The sequence below is a fragment of the Brachyistius frenatus genome, unplaced genomic scaffold, assembly GCF_029030835.1.
Source record: "Brachyistius frenatus isolate BFR_SWC_R1_liver_20210118 unplaced genomic scaffold, ASM2903083v1 Contig_299, whole genome shotgun sequence".
NCBI classification, from domain to species: Eukaryota; Metazoa; Chordata; class Actinopteri; family Embiotocidae; genus Brachyistius; species Brachyistius frenatus.
The window spans coordinates 167,839-183,048 of record NW_027210898.1 but is presented as its reverse complement, the minus strand read 5'-3'; the positions used below and the strand labels follow the sequence as shown (position 1 = coordinate 183,048).

The window sequence follows — 15,210 nt, the reverse complement described above, 5'->3', positions numbered from 1 at the left end:
CCAACACACTGACCGTCGACATGCCGACCGCCAACAGGCCGACCGTCGACACGCCGGCCCGGTGAAGTCGGAGGAACACGTCAGACCTGATGAGACGCCTGAACTGAATTTTAAAAAGAAAATGTCCTGGTTAGAGTGTAGCTGCTCACCACCAGGTGGAGCCTGACAGGCTAACAAGGACTGGGGCTAATGTTGGGCTGCAATATGAACAGATGTGGTTTGTTGGATATTCTACCTCTGGGAGCGTGAACCCTCAAACATACCTATTAGCCCCGCCCCCAAACATACCTGTTAGAGTCCTAATATGGACAGGGAGGCTGTAGCTTAGTTGGTAGAGTGGGTTGACCACTAATCGGAAGGTTGGTGGTTCAATCCCCAGCTCCTCCTGTCCACATGCCTAAGTGTCCTTGAGCAAGACACTGAACCCTAAGTTGCTCCCGATGGTGAACCATCAGTGTGTGAATGTTCTCCTGATGGCAGCACCTGGCATGGTGATCTGTCTCATTAGTGTGTGAATGGGAAAAAAAACATGTTAAAGCGCTTTGAGACCGAAAGGTGATAAAACTATACAAGTACAGACCATTTACCATTTGTAATGAATGATGCATTATTTCCAGAAGGACCAGAATACTGATCAGAAAGAGGAAGTTTATCAAATAACACCATAATGGAAATATTTACTGACTTTTAATGGGACTCTATGGACCTAGTGGTCCTCAGTGGTACTACAGATGAAGTCTACAGAGACAGCCCCTAGTGGTCCTCAGTGGTACTATAGATGGAGTCTATGGAGACAGCCCCCAGTGGTCCTCAGTGGTACTACAGATGGAGTCTATGGAGACCGCCCCTAGTGGTCCTCAGTGGTACTACAGATGGAGTCTACAGAGACAGCCCCTAGTGGTCCTCAGTGGTACTATAGATGGAGTCTATGGAGACAGCCCCCAGTGGTCCTCAGTGGTACTACAGATGGAGTCTATGGAGACAGCCCCTAGTGGTCCTCAGTGGTACTACTGAAAGGTGAGAACATTTTTGAGTCTGAACCCACCTGGTTTTCTCTTCACGGGTCGTTTCTTTCCGCTGCAGAAGCGGACTTTGCTGAAGACGCTGAAGATGTGTCTCTCACACAGAGACCGCGGGTCTTTACTGGGACTCGACCGCCTCTTGTTAGTGGCGACCTTGTCGCTGTTGGACTCGCGGGCCTGACGCTTCTGTCGGATCAGGGAGCTGGCGATGGCCGCCGCCATCTCCCTGAGAAGTGGGCGGAGCCCCAGGGGAACCAAATATCCGCTCCTGCTCTGAGTACCAAGTCTGAGGAAGGTCACCTGTCAGTGCTTACGGCCGATCCATTATTAGAAAGTGCTCCGAGACACCGGAGATCCACTTGGCGAGCAGATATTCACATACAAAAATATCCTCAAAACCTGCAAAACTTAACGACTTAAAAAACGTTTCGTGCACTTCATTCTCACCGCAGACATCATTTCTGTCCAGAAGACAGAAACAGTTTGGAGGTTTTCAGACTGACGTCCACATGGTGAACATTTGGTCCTGGTGAACACTCGGAGAGGTCGCTGGAGTCTCTCCAACATTCAGTGTTCACTCAATGTGACAGAAAACAAAAGAATGTTATATACTGACATTAAGTTTCATCACGATCAGGAGACGTGATGAACACGAGGAGTCCGGATGGAGCGCACACTGCTGACAGCGTGCCGGTGAAGACGATGTGATGCGGACGGGAGCTCTGTCAGGTGAGTCGGTGGTCATTGAGTCGGCGCTGTTGGGTCGATGAAAGTAAGAGTCGTAACTGGTTCCAGACCAGAAGGTTGATGACAGTCAGCTGACCGGCGGATCATTCACCTTACAGTTAAATCCTCAGTCATCACCTTCATGATTTTATTCCCCTTGATGACACCTCGATCAATTCGTTTACCGCCGCGTGGAGCAGCAGCACGTACGGATAGAAAGCCACAATGCCTGCTGGGTAATTTATCAGTTTATCTCTCAGGCGATCCGATGGAAGCACATGGCTGCAGAGCTGCCGTGGTTTTCCTCATGCATCAATGAGCGGATGAATCAGAGGGCGACCCGATGTGTGTTCTTCATCCGCCCATCATCATCATCATCATCATCAGTTCAATGACAACTTTCAGAAACAGAAAACCACACAAATGATAAAAACCCAACGAAGTCCCGAATAATCCAGAGCAACCGCATCCAGCAGAGACTCCACACAGGCACTTTATTCTGCTCTATTTTACTCTGCCTGATGCTCTCCTCCTCCTCCTCGTCTTCCTCCTCCTCCTCCTCCGCTTCGTCCTTACAGGCTGAGAGCTGCTGAATATGAAGAGAGGCTGGGAGAGAAGAGAGCAGCCGTCAGCAGAGAGAGAGACGGAGAGACGGACAGACGGAGAGATGGAGGTGTGGAAGAAGCTCCTAAAAATGTTCTGCTTGATGTTTCATGTAGTTCCACATCAGTCCACATCAGACCACATCAGTCCACATCCGTCCACATTGGTGCACATCGGTCCACATTGGTGCACATCGGACCACATCGGTCCACATCAGTCCACATCAGTCCACATTGGTGCACATCGGACCACTGCACCGTGCCACTCGTTCCCTCCTCTAATACAAAGTCAGTAAATGTTTTCCACTAATCATTATTACTTTTATTTGATTCATTTAAAAATTTGGACTATTTTATTGGTTTATCATTTAGCTCATCAACAGCTGTGCAGTTATTTTCACTTTGTTTATTATAATTTTGTCGTATGAACTTTAATAAATCAAATGTTGTCATGATGCTGCTGTGACTACGTGACTCTCTCTAACTCTGAGCCGAAGACAAACTCCAATAAAAGATTAAAAAAAAAGTTAAACCTTGATTTCCTTCAAACAACCTGCCAAACCCTTCATTTAAGCCTGTGATGTCATCAGCCAGTGGGCGGAGCAAGTGATCTCCTTTTATAAACTTTTGTTAAATTGTGCAGTGTCACATCCTAAAAGGTTGTCTACTTTTCAGCAGGGATTTCTCCTGCTTTGCTCCTACGGGTCGTATCAGAGAGAATTAAAGGCAAAGGTCAGAACAGGTAACCATGACAACCAGGAGAGGTTTACCATTATGTAAAAAACTGAACATACCAGCTGATAATCACACCAGGGTCCATGTTAAAACCACTTCAATCTCTGTGCGCCACACACGCATCCTGTCAGCGACTGCAGCGTTACATAAAAGCATCTTCACGTCTCTGCAGCTGCATGTTTCTCACCAACACGTCGTCAGGCTGAAGAATCACGAGATCCGCTCTGAGCGACGAGAAGCTCGCTGAGCCTGCAGGTATCAACACCAGGCGACGCTCAGCGCCGTCCTCTCACAAACAAACACCAAACCATCCGTCTTTACTGAGGCCCGACCACCAGAGCCAGTTCAAGGAAAAGTCATTTTAAGAGCTTCTGTCTTATTTGCTTCTAACTGGAGTTTGTTGTCAGACGTCCAAATCTTGACAGCATCCATTATTTAAAGTGAACAATGGTTGGAGCTGAATATCATCTGCATAAAAACAATAATGATACCTCTATACGAGTAACGATATGTATAAAAGGCAGCTTATATAAAGAGAAGAACACAGGACCCAGAACAGAACCCTGTGGGACACCGCTTTGTCTGACAGGAAGTGACCCACAGAGGAGAACCAATCAGAGACCATGGGATGGTGACCTTTGGGAGCCACCTGTGGAGGAGCTGAACCTGAGCTGTGATTGGCTGCTGGAGGCGTGAAAAGCGACACGACGAGTAAACAGAGTCTCTGAGAGTGGACGGGCCAATTAATCGTTATGTAATCCAATTATCAGCTGTAGAAAAGGATGAGTCACCGACAACAAACATGGAGTCATCATCATCATCATCATCATCATGAGTGTTTGATGAGACAGCGCAGTGCGAAGAAAGAAATACTTATTGATGTCCGTCATCGTCTCTGATTCATGTGACAAAGACATCAGCTGTGATGTCATCAGCTGTGATGTCATCAGCTGTGATATCGTCGGTGTGTACGAGGAGAATTAAACTGTTTCACAGAAGAAGAAATAACGAGTGTTTCAATGATGAGACGTTTTGAGATTTTCGTTCTTCTGATCATTCGGCTTCCTGCAGGAAGTTTGCAGCAACGTGACCTGATGAGACGCCTGAAACATCCTGAGCACACTGAATATTTCACGCCGTGTTTTCCAGCTCTGGAGTCGAGCCGCCGCGTGCAAACACTTTGATGCTGTTAAAGACGAATCCTCCAGATCTAATCGGTTGGTTTCGGGGCCTGGGGCCGATGTGTCCGGCAGGTTTTCACGGGTCCTGCTGACAGACCGAACAGGATTAACATCATCCACCGCAGCACGTGTCAGTGAACGCACCACCACGCTGAATGTAGGCCTTCACTTGCAGCTCCAAAACCAGGTCAGCGCCTTTAATTACTGTCGTGTATTTGCGTCCTCGTACCTGCTCGCTGGGACTGATGGGGGAGACGGCGAGGAGGAGGAGGAGGAGGAACATCTTCATCTCCAAGTCTCTCTGATCACAACATCTAAAACTCACCTCAGCAGTTTAAATAAAGTCAGTTTACAGTGATTAAAATGACAAAAAACAGCAAATCGCAAACTTTGGAGGATGTTTTTTATTCCTGTGAATGATGTTGATGGACCTGTGCAGCGCCCCCTGGTGTGTGGACCTGATTTAACATATTTAAATTGCAATATATTTAATCTTATTAGATTCTTCTTCAGCTGCAGCCATCCAGAGATGTTTACATGGGAAGTTATTAAAAGAGGAAAGATCAGGATGAAGTTTCAAAACAGGAGCTGCAGGGAGAAATTTATTGATTATCAGAAGAGTGTCGGACTAAATTCTGTTACTTGGAAGACCAAATTAAATCAGTATTAATTATATTTTCAGCAAATTGGTTTCTGAGAGACGTTATAAAAGGAGATGTAAGTTTATTGAGGAAAATATTTAATTACCACCAACGACTGAAATTCTACCTCCGGCTGGTATTTAAGTAAAATAAAGCAAGTAGTTTGTATTCACGTTAAAATTATCACATAAAATAATGAAGGTTTTATTGTCAGAATAAAATGTCAACGTTTAAGGTTTCTATTGAAAAACACATTCAAAAGTTGTTGTTTTTAACTATTATATTTCTTAAACTGCATTGTAACTTTTATTCTATTTTTTTTTTAGCTTGTTTAGTGTTTTAATAAATGTTCATAATTGTTTTTAAATATCCTTTTCTTTTGCCTGATGTTTTGATGCTTTTAATGGTTTTATGTGAAGCACTTTGAATTACCTTGTTGTTGAAATGTGATGTACAAATAAATTTGTCTTGCCTAAAAACAGCTGCATGTTGAGACATCATGATGAGTTATTTTAACAACAAACAGTTGTTCAGCAAAACTTAACATCATAATCATCAGTAACTTTTAAATAACAAAAATCTCTTCATTTAAATCCTGAACTCTTTCAAAACCAAAACAACTGTTGTGGTTTTAGGACACGGATCGGTCTGAGTTCTGCAGAACGACAGCATCATGTTGTTTGTGTTGTACTGAATGTTCCAGTGGAAGCATGTGAACAGAAGAAGTACAGAGGACCAGGATCGGAGCCTTGGGGAACTCCGCAGGTCAGACAGGCCGCAGAAAACGAAGGTTCACTCATAACTACTGGAAAAGTTCTGTTTAATAAGTGTTTAATGAAATGTCCCGACCCGCCCAACTCCCCACAGAACCGACCCACTTTAAAGAGACCATCGGGTCTCCTCGGACAACGATCAGGACACATACAGGCCTGTTGTCAGCTACATGTGCTGATTTGTTCACGTTAGTCATAAAGAGCAACAGAATGATCTGTCAGCTCCTGGTTGTAATGAAGCCATCGATGTTCAGACAAGCTTCACTGGATCACTGCATCACTGGATCACTGGATCACTGGGGTTCTGAAGGAAGCTTCAAACCAGAAAAATCTCAGGCAGCTTCTGAAGCTCTTTTTATGTACAATGTATACTTATATATATTTATATATATATATGTGTGTGTTATCCTCTATTGAGAAGTAGAGTTCTCCAAGTGTATTTGTATTTATCTGGTGTGTGTTCGGTTCATACAAACAAGTGTGTGTGTGTGTGTGTGTGTGTGTGTGTGTGAGAGAGAGAGAGAGATAGAGAGTGTGTGTGTGTGTGTGTGTGTGTGTGTGTGTGTGTGTGTGTGTGTGTGTGTGTGTGTGTGTGTGTGTGTGTGAGAGTGTGTGTGTGAGTGTGTGTGTGTGTGTGTGAGTGTGTGTGAGAGTGTGTGTGTGTGAGGACACTTAAACAACAATGAAACCATTAAACCACCTGAGACAGTAAATACAGTATAGATAGATATGCAGTACTCACAATACAATAAATATATGCAGTACTCACAATATAATAAATATATGTAGTATTTGCAGTATTTGTAGTATTTGCAGTATTTGTAGTATTTGCAGTATTTGCAGTATTTGTAGTACTGTGTTTCTGCGTTTTAACAGACTGAATATTTGTTTCGATACTTCGTGTCTACAGACGTCACAAGAATCAATAATTTGGTACCAAACTTCTGAAATTAGTTTTTCTGTTGTACTTCAGGCAGTGAAGGCAGCAGAGATGCAACGGACGACGACGACAACAACAACAACAACATGTGCAGAGTCATGTTGGGAGATATTCAGTGTTTGACTTCTAAAACGTGTCACTGAGCAGTTAAACGACGTCTCTATCAGAACACAGAACTCCAGCTGTTCATGGGGACGAGGACGAAGAGAAGACGAGGGCGAGGACAGGACGGGGACGAGGACGATCAGTTGATGATGTCATAACTTAAAGTGTGGTTGTGAAGAACAGGTTCAAATATTCTCAATGTCAGATCATCTGCTGATGTTTTGTCTTTAAAATAAAAATTTAACAAAACCAAAAGTCAGAATTTCTCACCTGCACATTATTTATCAATCTAAGAATGAAACATGGACGAAGATGCAACAACAACATCCTGTAGTTTCCTTTTGTTCTTTCTATGAATGAAGTTCAACTTTCTGTTGAAGTAAATATGTTGATGAACCAGCTAACGAGGATGTAAAAGAATCAGCTTCACTTCAAGCTGCTACTCAGTCAATTTTGAACCAATCAGCTGCAGCCTCTCGTTGGAACACTGAACAGTGAGTCTGTTTCCTGGAGCTGCACTGCCCTCTGCTGGACGTCAGAGGAACCGCAGCTCACAATATCAGCTGCAGTTTCATGATTTAATCATCAAACTTCATCAATATCATCTTCATCACCATCACCATCATCATCATCACCATTATTTTCATCACCAACATCATCATCATCATCATACAATCATCACATCACCATCATCATCATCATCACCATCTTCATCACCATCACCATTATTTTCATCACCACCATCATCATCACCACCTTCAGCATCTTCATCACTATCATCATCTTCATCACCACCATCATCATCACCATCATCATACCATCATCATCATCATCATCATCATCTTCATCATCACCATCATCATCATGAGGAAGAAGTTACCTGTAGATTAAAAACAAAGAGGATCCAGCTTTTTGTTTGATGTTTTCTTTAGTTCTAATTTTGGTGTTTTTCCACCTGTTAAGTTTTGAATTTTAGTTTTCCTGATGTGATTTGAGGCGCTACGATTTGTGTGTTTCAGTTTAGTTTATTCATTTACACAAGAAAAGAGTGTGCGAAGAAAAGAAAAGAAAAGTAAAAAGACAGAAAAGTCAACAAGAATGAAGAAAATAACTCAATTGTGGATCTAATTGTATAAAATCTGTTTTTATAAGCAGCTGTAAACACTGAAAGTAAATCTACTATGAAACGTGACACACACACACACACAAACTCGCACACGCACACACTCACTCACTCACACTCACACACACTCACACAAACACTCACACTCACACACAAAAAAACTCATGCACACACGCACACACACACACACACGCACTCACAAACTCGCACACGCACACACTCACTCACTCACACTCACACACACTCACACAAACACTCACACTCACACACAAAAAACTCATGCACACACGCACACACACACTCACACTCATCACACTCACTCACACTCACACAAACACTCACACACACACTCACACTCACACTCACACACACTCACACAAACACTCACACTCACAAAAAACTCACTCACACACAATCACACACACTCACACAAACTCAGTCTCACAAACTCGCACACGCGCACAATCACTCACTCAAAAAAACTTGCACACACACACAAACTCGCACACACACACACTCACACACGCAGTCACACACACACACACACACACACACACACACACACACACACACACACACACACACACACACACACACACACTCACACATTCACACACACACACACACACACACACACACACACACACACACACACACACACACACACACACACACACACACACTCTGCAGCTGTATGCTCTGGTTGTGTGTGCGTGTTAAATGTTTGATGTTTAATCACTAATTCAGGACATTCAACTGCTGCAAAATTTATGACCCTGAAAAACAAAGAGAGCTTCAGGTCCTTCTGTCTCTGTGAGGACATCAGAGACGATCAGCCTGAATCAGTCATCAACTATCAGTGATGTCATCAACCATCAGTGATGTCATCATTGGTTTGTGAACGTTATGAATCCTCCATTTCAGATTCTGTCCGTCACCATCTTTGCTAGTTCGGAGCGGTTTGGAGCAGGAAGTGACCATATTTGGACGAGCTGGGGGAGGAGCCAGCGGTGGATCTGACCGATCTGATCGGAAACCTGACGATACTACGTCCCGCCCACCGATAGCTGTAACCTGACTGCACCACAGGCCTGTCAATCAAACAGACACGCCCCCAAAAACAGGTCTTCTTGAATCTTCTTTTCTAATGAATGAGGGATTATTTTCAGATGGACCTCCAGAAAACTAAGAAGAAGGAGTGACTTTAGCTAACAACACCGAGAGAACTGATGGACACATTTTATTCACTTTGGATTTGATGAGAGAAGTTGAATGGGAGTCTATGGAGCCGGAGGCTTTTTGGAGCCGACCTCTAGTGGCACTCGCTGGTATTGCAGCTGAAGACACTTCTGGATCAGAACCATTTTACAGACCTGAAGCGACAAACTCTTTTAGAAACAGTCTTTTGAGGACATCAGAGACTTTGGACATTTAGTCTGAAACCAGCAGCGAACTATGGCGGCCTGCAGAGGTCAAACTGATAGAAGAAGAGAAAACCCAGAGACAGATTTGGGACAGGCTAAAAGGTCCCCTGATGCATCATGGGGAATGTAGTTTGAATCCACTGTTTGAACAGTAGGAACCCTGTTTCCTGTGTCCTCGGTGAACAAACCAAGTGCATGCTGGTCCGACTCCTGACGACCCACTAAACCACCTCACCGAACAACTAGTTAACCACAACTAACCAGATAACTCTGAACTGACTGGCAAAAGACAATTAAAGCAGATAATATTATCATTATTATTATTATTATTATTATGATTATTATTATTGTCTTAACAAAGATTCTAAATTCAGAAACAATCTAAAATAATCCAAGAATATTAATAAACATCTTCTTCCTCAAAACATAAAACATAAGAGCTTCACTCAGTGACGAGGAGGAGGAGGATGAGGAGGAGGAGGAGGAGGAGGTAACTGTGACCAGCAGAGGGAGACAGAGACACTTAAACTCGCAGTCAGCATTAACAGCAGAGAGAATCAGATGGAAGCAGCAGTTCATCATCATCATCATCATCATCATCATCAACTCCACTTAGATCTGAGTTGTTCTTTGAAGCCACTAACAGCTCGTTGGAACACCTGACAGAAATGTTAGCTTGTTTGGGCTAAGATAACAATAGCTCATGTTAGCAGAGTGCTACAGGGTGGTCTGGGGGGGTCGCTGTGTCAGGGGGGGTTAAAACCGGTCTGAACGAAGGACATCCGTTAGTTGATATTTAGGGAGCAGCTGATGTGTGTTTCTAAATAAAGATGTATGTGAGACACTGAGAGCTGATCAGGCCTTCACACTGATATTTATAATCTGGTAGCGAGCAGACGAAGAGTCACTGGCTCTTCGTCTGCTCGCTACCAGACTCACATGGTGTCATTTCAACACCCATCAATCATCTCACGACCCCTCAGATGAATCTGGTGACCCTTTGGAGGGGCCCGACCCTTAGGTTGGGAACCACTGGACAACACTATCTAACAGTAATCTGCAGCTCTGTGTCGCATCATCTCTACTTTTAACAACTAAATATTTAAAACTGTGTTTACCAACGATGGTTTTCACAAGTGTTCCTGAGCCCATGCAGTGATTTCCACTCCAGAATAGTGTGTTTTTAATGCAGTGCTGCCTGAGGGCCCGAAGATCACCACCATCCAATATTGGTTTCCAGCCTTGTCCCTTGTGTTCAGAGATTTCTCCAGATTCTCTGAATCTTTTAACGATATTATGAACCGTAGACGATGAAATCCACTAATTCTTTGTAGTTTTATGTTGAGGAACATTATTCTTATACAGAACATAAATAAATGACTTTCCATCTGTATATCTCTGACAGTCTGTACATATGAACACAGATCATGTGTTCGGGTCCGTGCTGGCTGTATTTGCATATTTGTGGATGTTATTTTCATATTGTTTGAACAGTTTTGCATCACGAGCACTGAGCCAATCAGAGCACAGCTCCTCCAACACAATAACATGCAACACAAAACAGGATGAAACTAACCGTAAACAACAAAATGTGCACTGTGCCACCTCCTGGCCACAGCATTATGTTTTTATGTTTTCATGTTGCCAGCAAGTTGAACAGATCCACCGATATAGACCTACACAGCGCTGCCTAGTGGACAGTGGAAGACAGAGTCCACCTGTTCCCACTGACCGGCAGACAACTCACCCTGCTGGCTGCTCTCCCGGTGAGTCTGGCCTTCCTCCTCTTCCGCCTCCTCTCCTTTACTCTCGGAGGACAGCAGGCGTCGCAGCAGGCTGCAGTACTGGGTCATGGTGGGCAGAGACGGACTCAGACTGGAGTCCTCTTCATCCACCTGTCAATCAGTCGGGGCTCTACTCACTGTGAGGAGGACCAGAGGGCTCCTCCTCTTCCTGTATGAAGCTTCAGAGTCTCAGGACAGCAGGAGGCTCCGTAATAAACCTCCTCTTCCTCTGCTGTGTTATCCTGAAGTTGAAAGTTAAATACTCGGAGCTGTGATGCAGCTGCTGCTGCTGTGACTTTCTAAGTGTGTCTGCTGTCAGCAGGATGTAAAATATGATCTGAATGATGTCACTGAGGGCCGTGCCAATCATCACAGGGAGGGTCGGGTGACACTCCGGCTCCATAGACTCCCATTCAACTTCTCTCATCAAATCCAAAGTGAATAAAATGTGTCCATCAGTTATCTCGGTGTTGTTAGCTAAAGTCACTCCTTCTTCTTAGTTTTCTGGAGGTCCATCTGAAAATAATCCCTCATTCATTAGAAAAGAAGATTCAAGAAGACCTGGTTTTGGGGGCGTGTCTGTTTGATTGACAGGCCTGTGGTGCAGTCAGGTTACAGCTATCGGTGGGCGGGACGTAGTATCGTCAGGTTTCCGATCAGATCGGTCAGATCCACCGCTGGCTCCTCCCCCAGCTCGTCCAAATATGGTCACTTCCTGCTCCAAACCGTTGATGTACAAATAACTTTAATGATCTTTTCTGCTCATTTTGACTTTTCCTGTCAACAGAGGCTCTTTGAAATGTGAGAAGTTAAAGACCTCCAGATAAACAGCAGGTGGGGCTAACACTCCACTCAGGTCTTATTAAACCAAAGAAGAAGAGCCAAACTCTGAAAACATCCTTAACATTTCTGTTCAGCTCTAACGATGACTCAGCGTCAGAAGACAACTGCTGAGTCATCTGTCAGTCACCTCATCCATGAACATCGGTGGAGGTGGAATCTGACATGTAAAGGACTTCCTGTTCCTCAATGATGTCAGCGGGTCGTACACAGGACAGGAAGCTCACGGATCATGAAGTGGTCGAGTTGTGTCTCTAAGAGCTTCCTTTCCTCGAGGAGGCGGAGCTTATGGCCTGATGGAGGCTGAAAACAACAGGCCATAAAACAAAGGGAGGGGCACACATGCTGAGCTCAGCATCTCCTCAGAGTGGAGGAGGGGACTGTGTGTGAGTTTGTGTGTGCGAGTGTGTGTGTGTTATTTTCTGCTAACACTTCATTGATCTGTTTATCTAAAAGGATGTCTGACTCCTGATGGATCACATTATGACATCACCGCGTCAGCTGAAAGGTTTCCATCCAGATGAAGCAAATCAAACTTCAAGAAAATCTACAAAACAAAACGTTAAATTAACATCTCGTCCAAGTATGGTCACTTCCTGCTCCAAACCGCTCCGAACTAGCAAAGATGGTGGCGGACAGAATCTGAACTGGAGGATTCATAACGTTCACAAACCAACGATGACATCACTGATGGTTGATGACATCACTGCTGGCTGCTGGTCGGTTGGAAGAAACCAATGATGGGTGTTCGAGTCAATAATAAAACAAAAGTCAACGTGGATTTCTTTTAAGTAAATCAAATCAAAATCTTCTCCAAATCAGAACCTCCAAATGACACGTTAACGGCTGTGCTAAAAAGTATTTGGGAATGAGAAAGGGTTCTCCCACCTATCAGTCAAAGCAGCCCCATCCATAATTCTGCATAAGTTTATGTCGGCGTGATGTCGGTGTGATGTTGGTGTGATTGTGATGTTGTTGTGATGTCAGTGTGATTGTGATGTTGTGTTGTCGGTGTGATTGTGATGTCGGTGTGATGTCGGTGTGATTGTGATGTTGGTGTGATGTCAGTGTGATTGTGATGTTGGTGTGATTGTGATGTCGGTGTGACTGTGATGTTGGTGTGATGTCGGTGTGATTGTGATGTCGGTGTGATGTCTGTGTGATTGTGATGTTGGTATAATGTCGGTGTGATTGTGATGTTGGTGTGATTGTGATGTCGGTGTGATGTCAGTGTAATTGTGATGTCGGTTTGATTGTGATGTCGGTGTGATTGTGATGTCGGTGTGATTGTGATGTCGGTGTGATTGTGATGTCGGTGTGATTGTGATGTTGGTTTGATTGTGATGTCGGTGTGATTGTGATGTCAGTGTGATTGTGATGTCGGTGTGATTGTGATGTTGGTGTGATGTTGGTGTGATTGTGATGTTGGTGTGATGTTGGTGTGATTGTAATGTCGGTGTGATTGTGATGTCGGTTTGATTGTGATGTTCGTGTGATGTCGGTGTGATTGTGATGTTGGTGTGATGTTGGTGTGATTGTGATGTTGGTGTGATGTTGGTGTGATTGTAATGTCGGTGTGATTGTGATGTCGGTTTGATTGTGATGTTCGTGTGATGTCGGTGTGATTGTGATGTTGGTGTGATGTCAGTGTGATTGTGATGTCGGTGAGATTGGGATGTCGGTTTGATTGTGATGTCAGTTTGATTGTGATGTCGGTGTGATTGTGATGTTGGTGTGATGTCGGTGTGATTGTGATGTCGGTGTGATTGTGATGTTGGTGTGATGTTGGTGTGATTGTAATGTCGGTGTGATTGTGATGTTGGTGTGATGTCGGTGTGATTGTGATGTTGGTTTGATTGTGATGTCGGTTTGATTGTGATGTCGGTGTGATTGTGATGTCGGCGTGATTGTGATGTCGGTGTGATGTCGGTGTGATGTCAGTGTGATTGTGATGTCGGTTTGATTGTGATGTCGGTGTGATTGTGATGTGGGTGTGATTGTGATGTCGGTGTGATTTTGGTGTGATGTTGTTGTGATGTCAGTGTGATTGTAATGTCACTGTGATTGTGATGTCGGTGTGATTGTGATGTTGTGATTGTGATGTCGGTTTGATTGTGATGTCGGTGTGATTGTGATGTTGGCGTAATGTCGGTGTGATTGTGATGTTGGTGTGATGTCTGTGTGATTGTGATGTCGGTGTGATTGTGATGTCGGTGTGATGTCTGTGATTGTGATGTTGGTGTGATTGTGATGTTGGTGTAATGTCGGTGTGATTGTGATGTCGGTTTGATTGTGATGTTGGTGTAATGTCGGTGTGATTGTGATGTTGGTGTGATTGTGATGTCGGTGTGATGTCAGTGTGATTGTGATGTCGGTTTGATTGTGATGTCGGTGTGATTGTGATGTTGGTGTGATGCTGGTGTGATTGTGATGTCGGTGTGATTGTGATGTCAGTGCGATGTCGGTGTGATTGTGATGTTGGTTTGATTGTGATGTCGGTGTGATTGTGATGTCGGTGTGATTGTGATGTTGGTGTGATGTCGGTGTGATGTCAGTGTGATTATGATGTCGGTGTGATTGTGATGTCAGTTTGATTGTGATGTTGGTGTGATGTCGGTGTGATTGTGATGTTGGTGTGATGTCGGTGTGATTGTGATGTCGGTTTGATTGTGATGTCGGTGTGATTGTGATGTCGGTGTGATTGTGATGTTGGTGTGATGTTGTTGTGATGTCAGTGTGATTGTAATGTCACTGTGATTGTGATGTCGGTGTGATTGTGATGTTGTGATTGTGATGTCGGTTTGATTGTGATGTCGGTGTGATTGTGATGTTGGCGTAATGTCGGTGTGATTGTGATGTCGGTGTGATTGTGATGTTGGTGTGATGTTGTTGTGATGTCAATGTGATTGTAATGTTGGTGTGATTGTGATGTTGGTGTGATGTCGGTGTGATTGTGATGTCGGTGTGATTGTGATGTGATGTGTGATGTGTGGTGTGATTGTGGTGATGATGTGATGGTGTGATTGTGATGTTGGTGTAATGTCGGTGTGATTGTGATGTCGGTGTGATTGTGATGTTGGTGTGATTGTGATGTCGGTGTGATTGTGATGTCGGTGTGATTGTGATGTCGGTGTGATTGTGATGTCGGTTTGATTGTGATGTTGGTGTGATGTCGGTGTGATTGTGATGTTGGTGTGATGTCGGTGTGATTGTGATGTCGGTGTGATTGTGATGTTGGATTGTGATGTTGGTGTGATTGTGATTGTGATGGTGTGATTGTGATGTTGGTGATGTGATGTTGTTGTGATGTGATG

General features: G+C 44.0%; 1 protein-coding gene across 2 annotated transcripts in view; it reads right to left on the bottom strand.

Moving 5' to 3' along the window:
- LOC138635270 (fibroblast growth factor 12-like) overlaps positions 1–15,210 on the bottom strand; it is a 40,678-nt gene that overhangs the window by 18,758 nt on the left and 6,710 nt on the right. Inside the window, exon 1 of one of the 2 annotated variants that reach the window (XM_069722668.1) lies at positions 1,046–2,170. The exons of the other annotated variant lie outside the window; for it this stretch is intronic. Coding sequence (XP_069578769.1) covers positions 1,046–1,244 — 199 coding nt within the window. The 5' untranslated portion in view covers positions 1,245–2,170. Of the gene's footprint in view, positions 1–1,045; positions 2,171–15,210 lie in introns of those variants that run through there. 2 annotated transcript variants of the gene reach the window in all.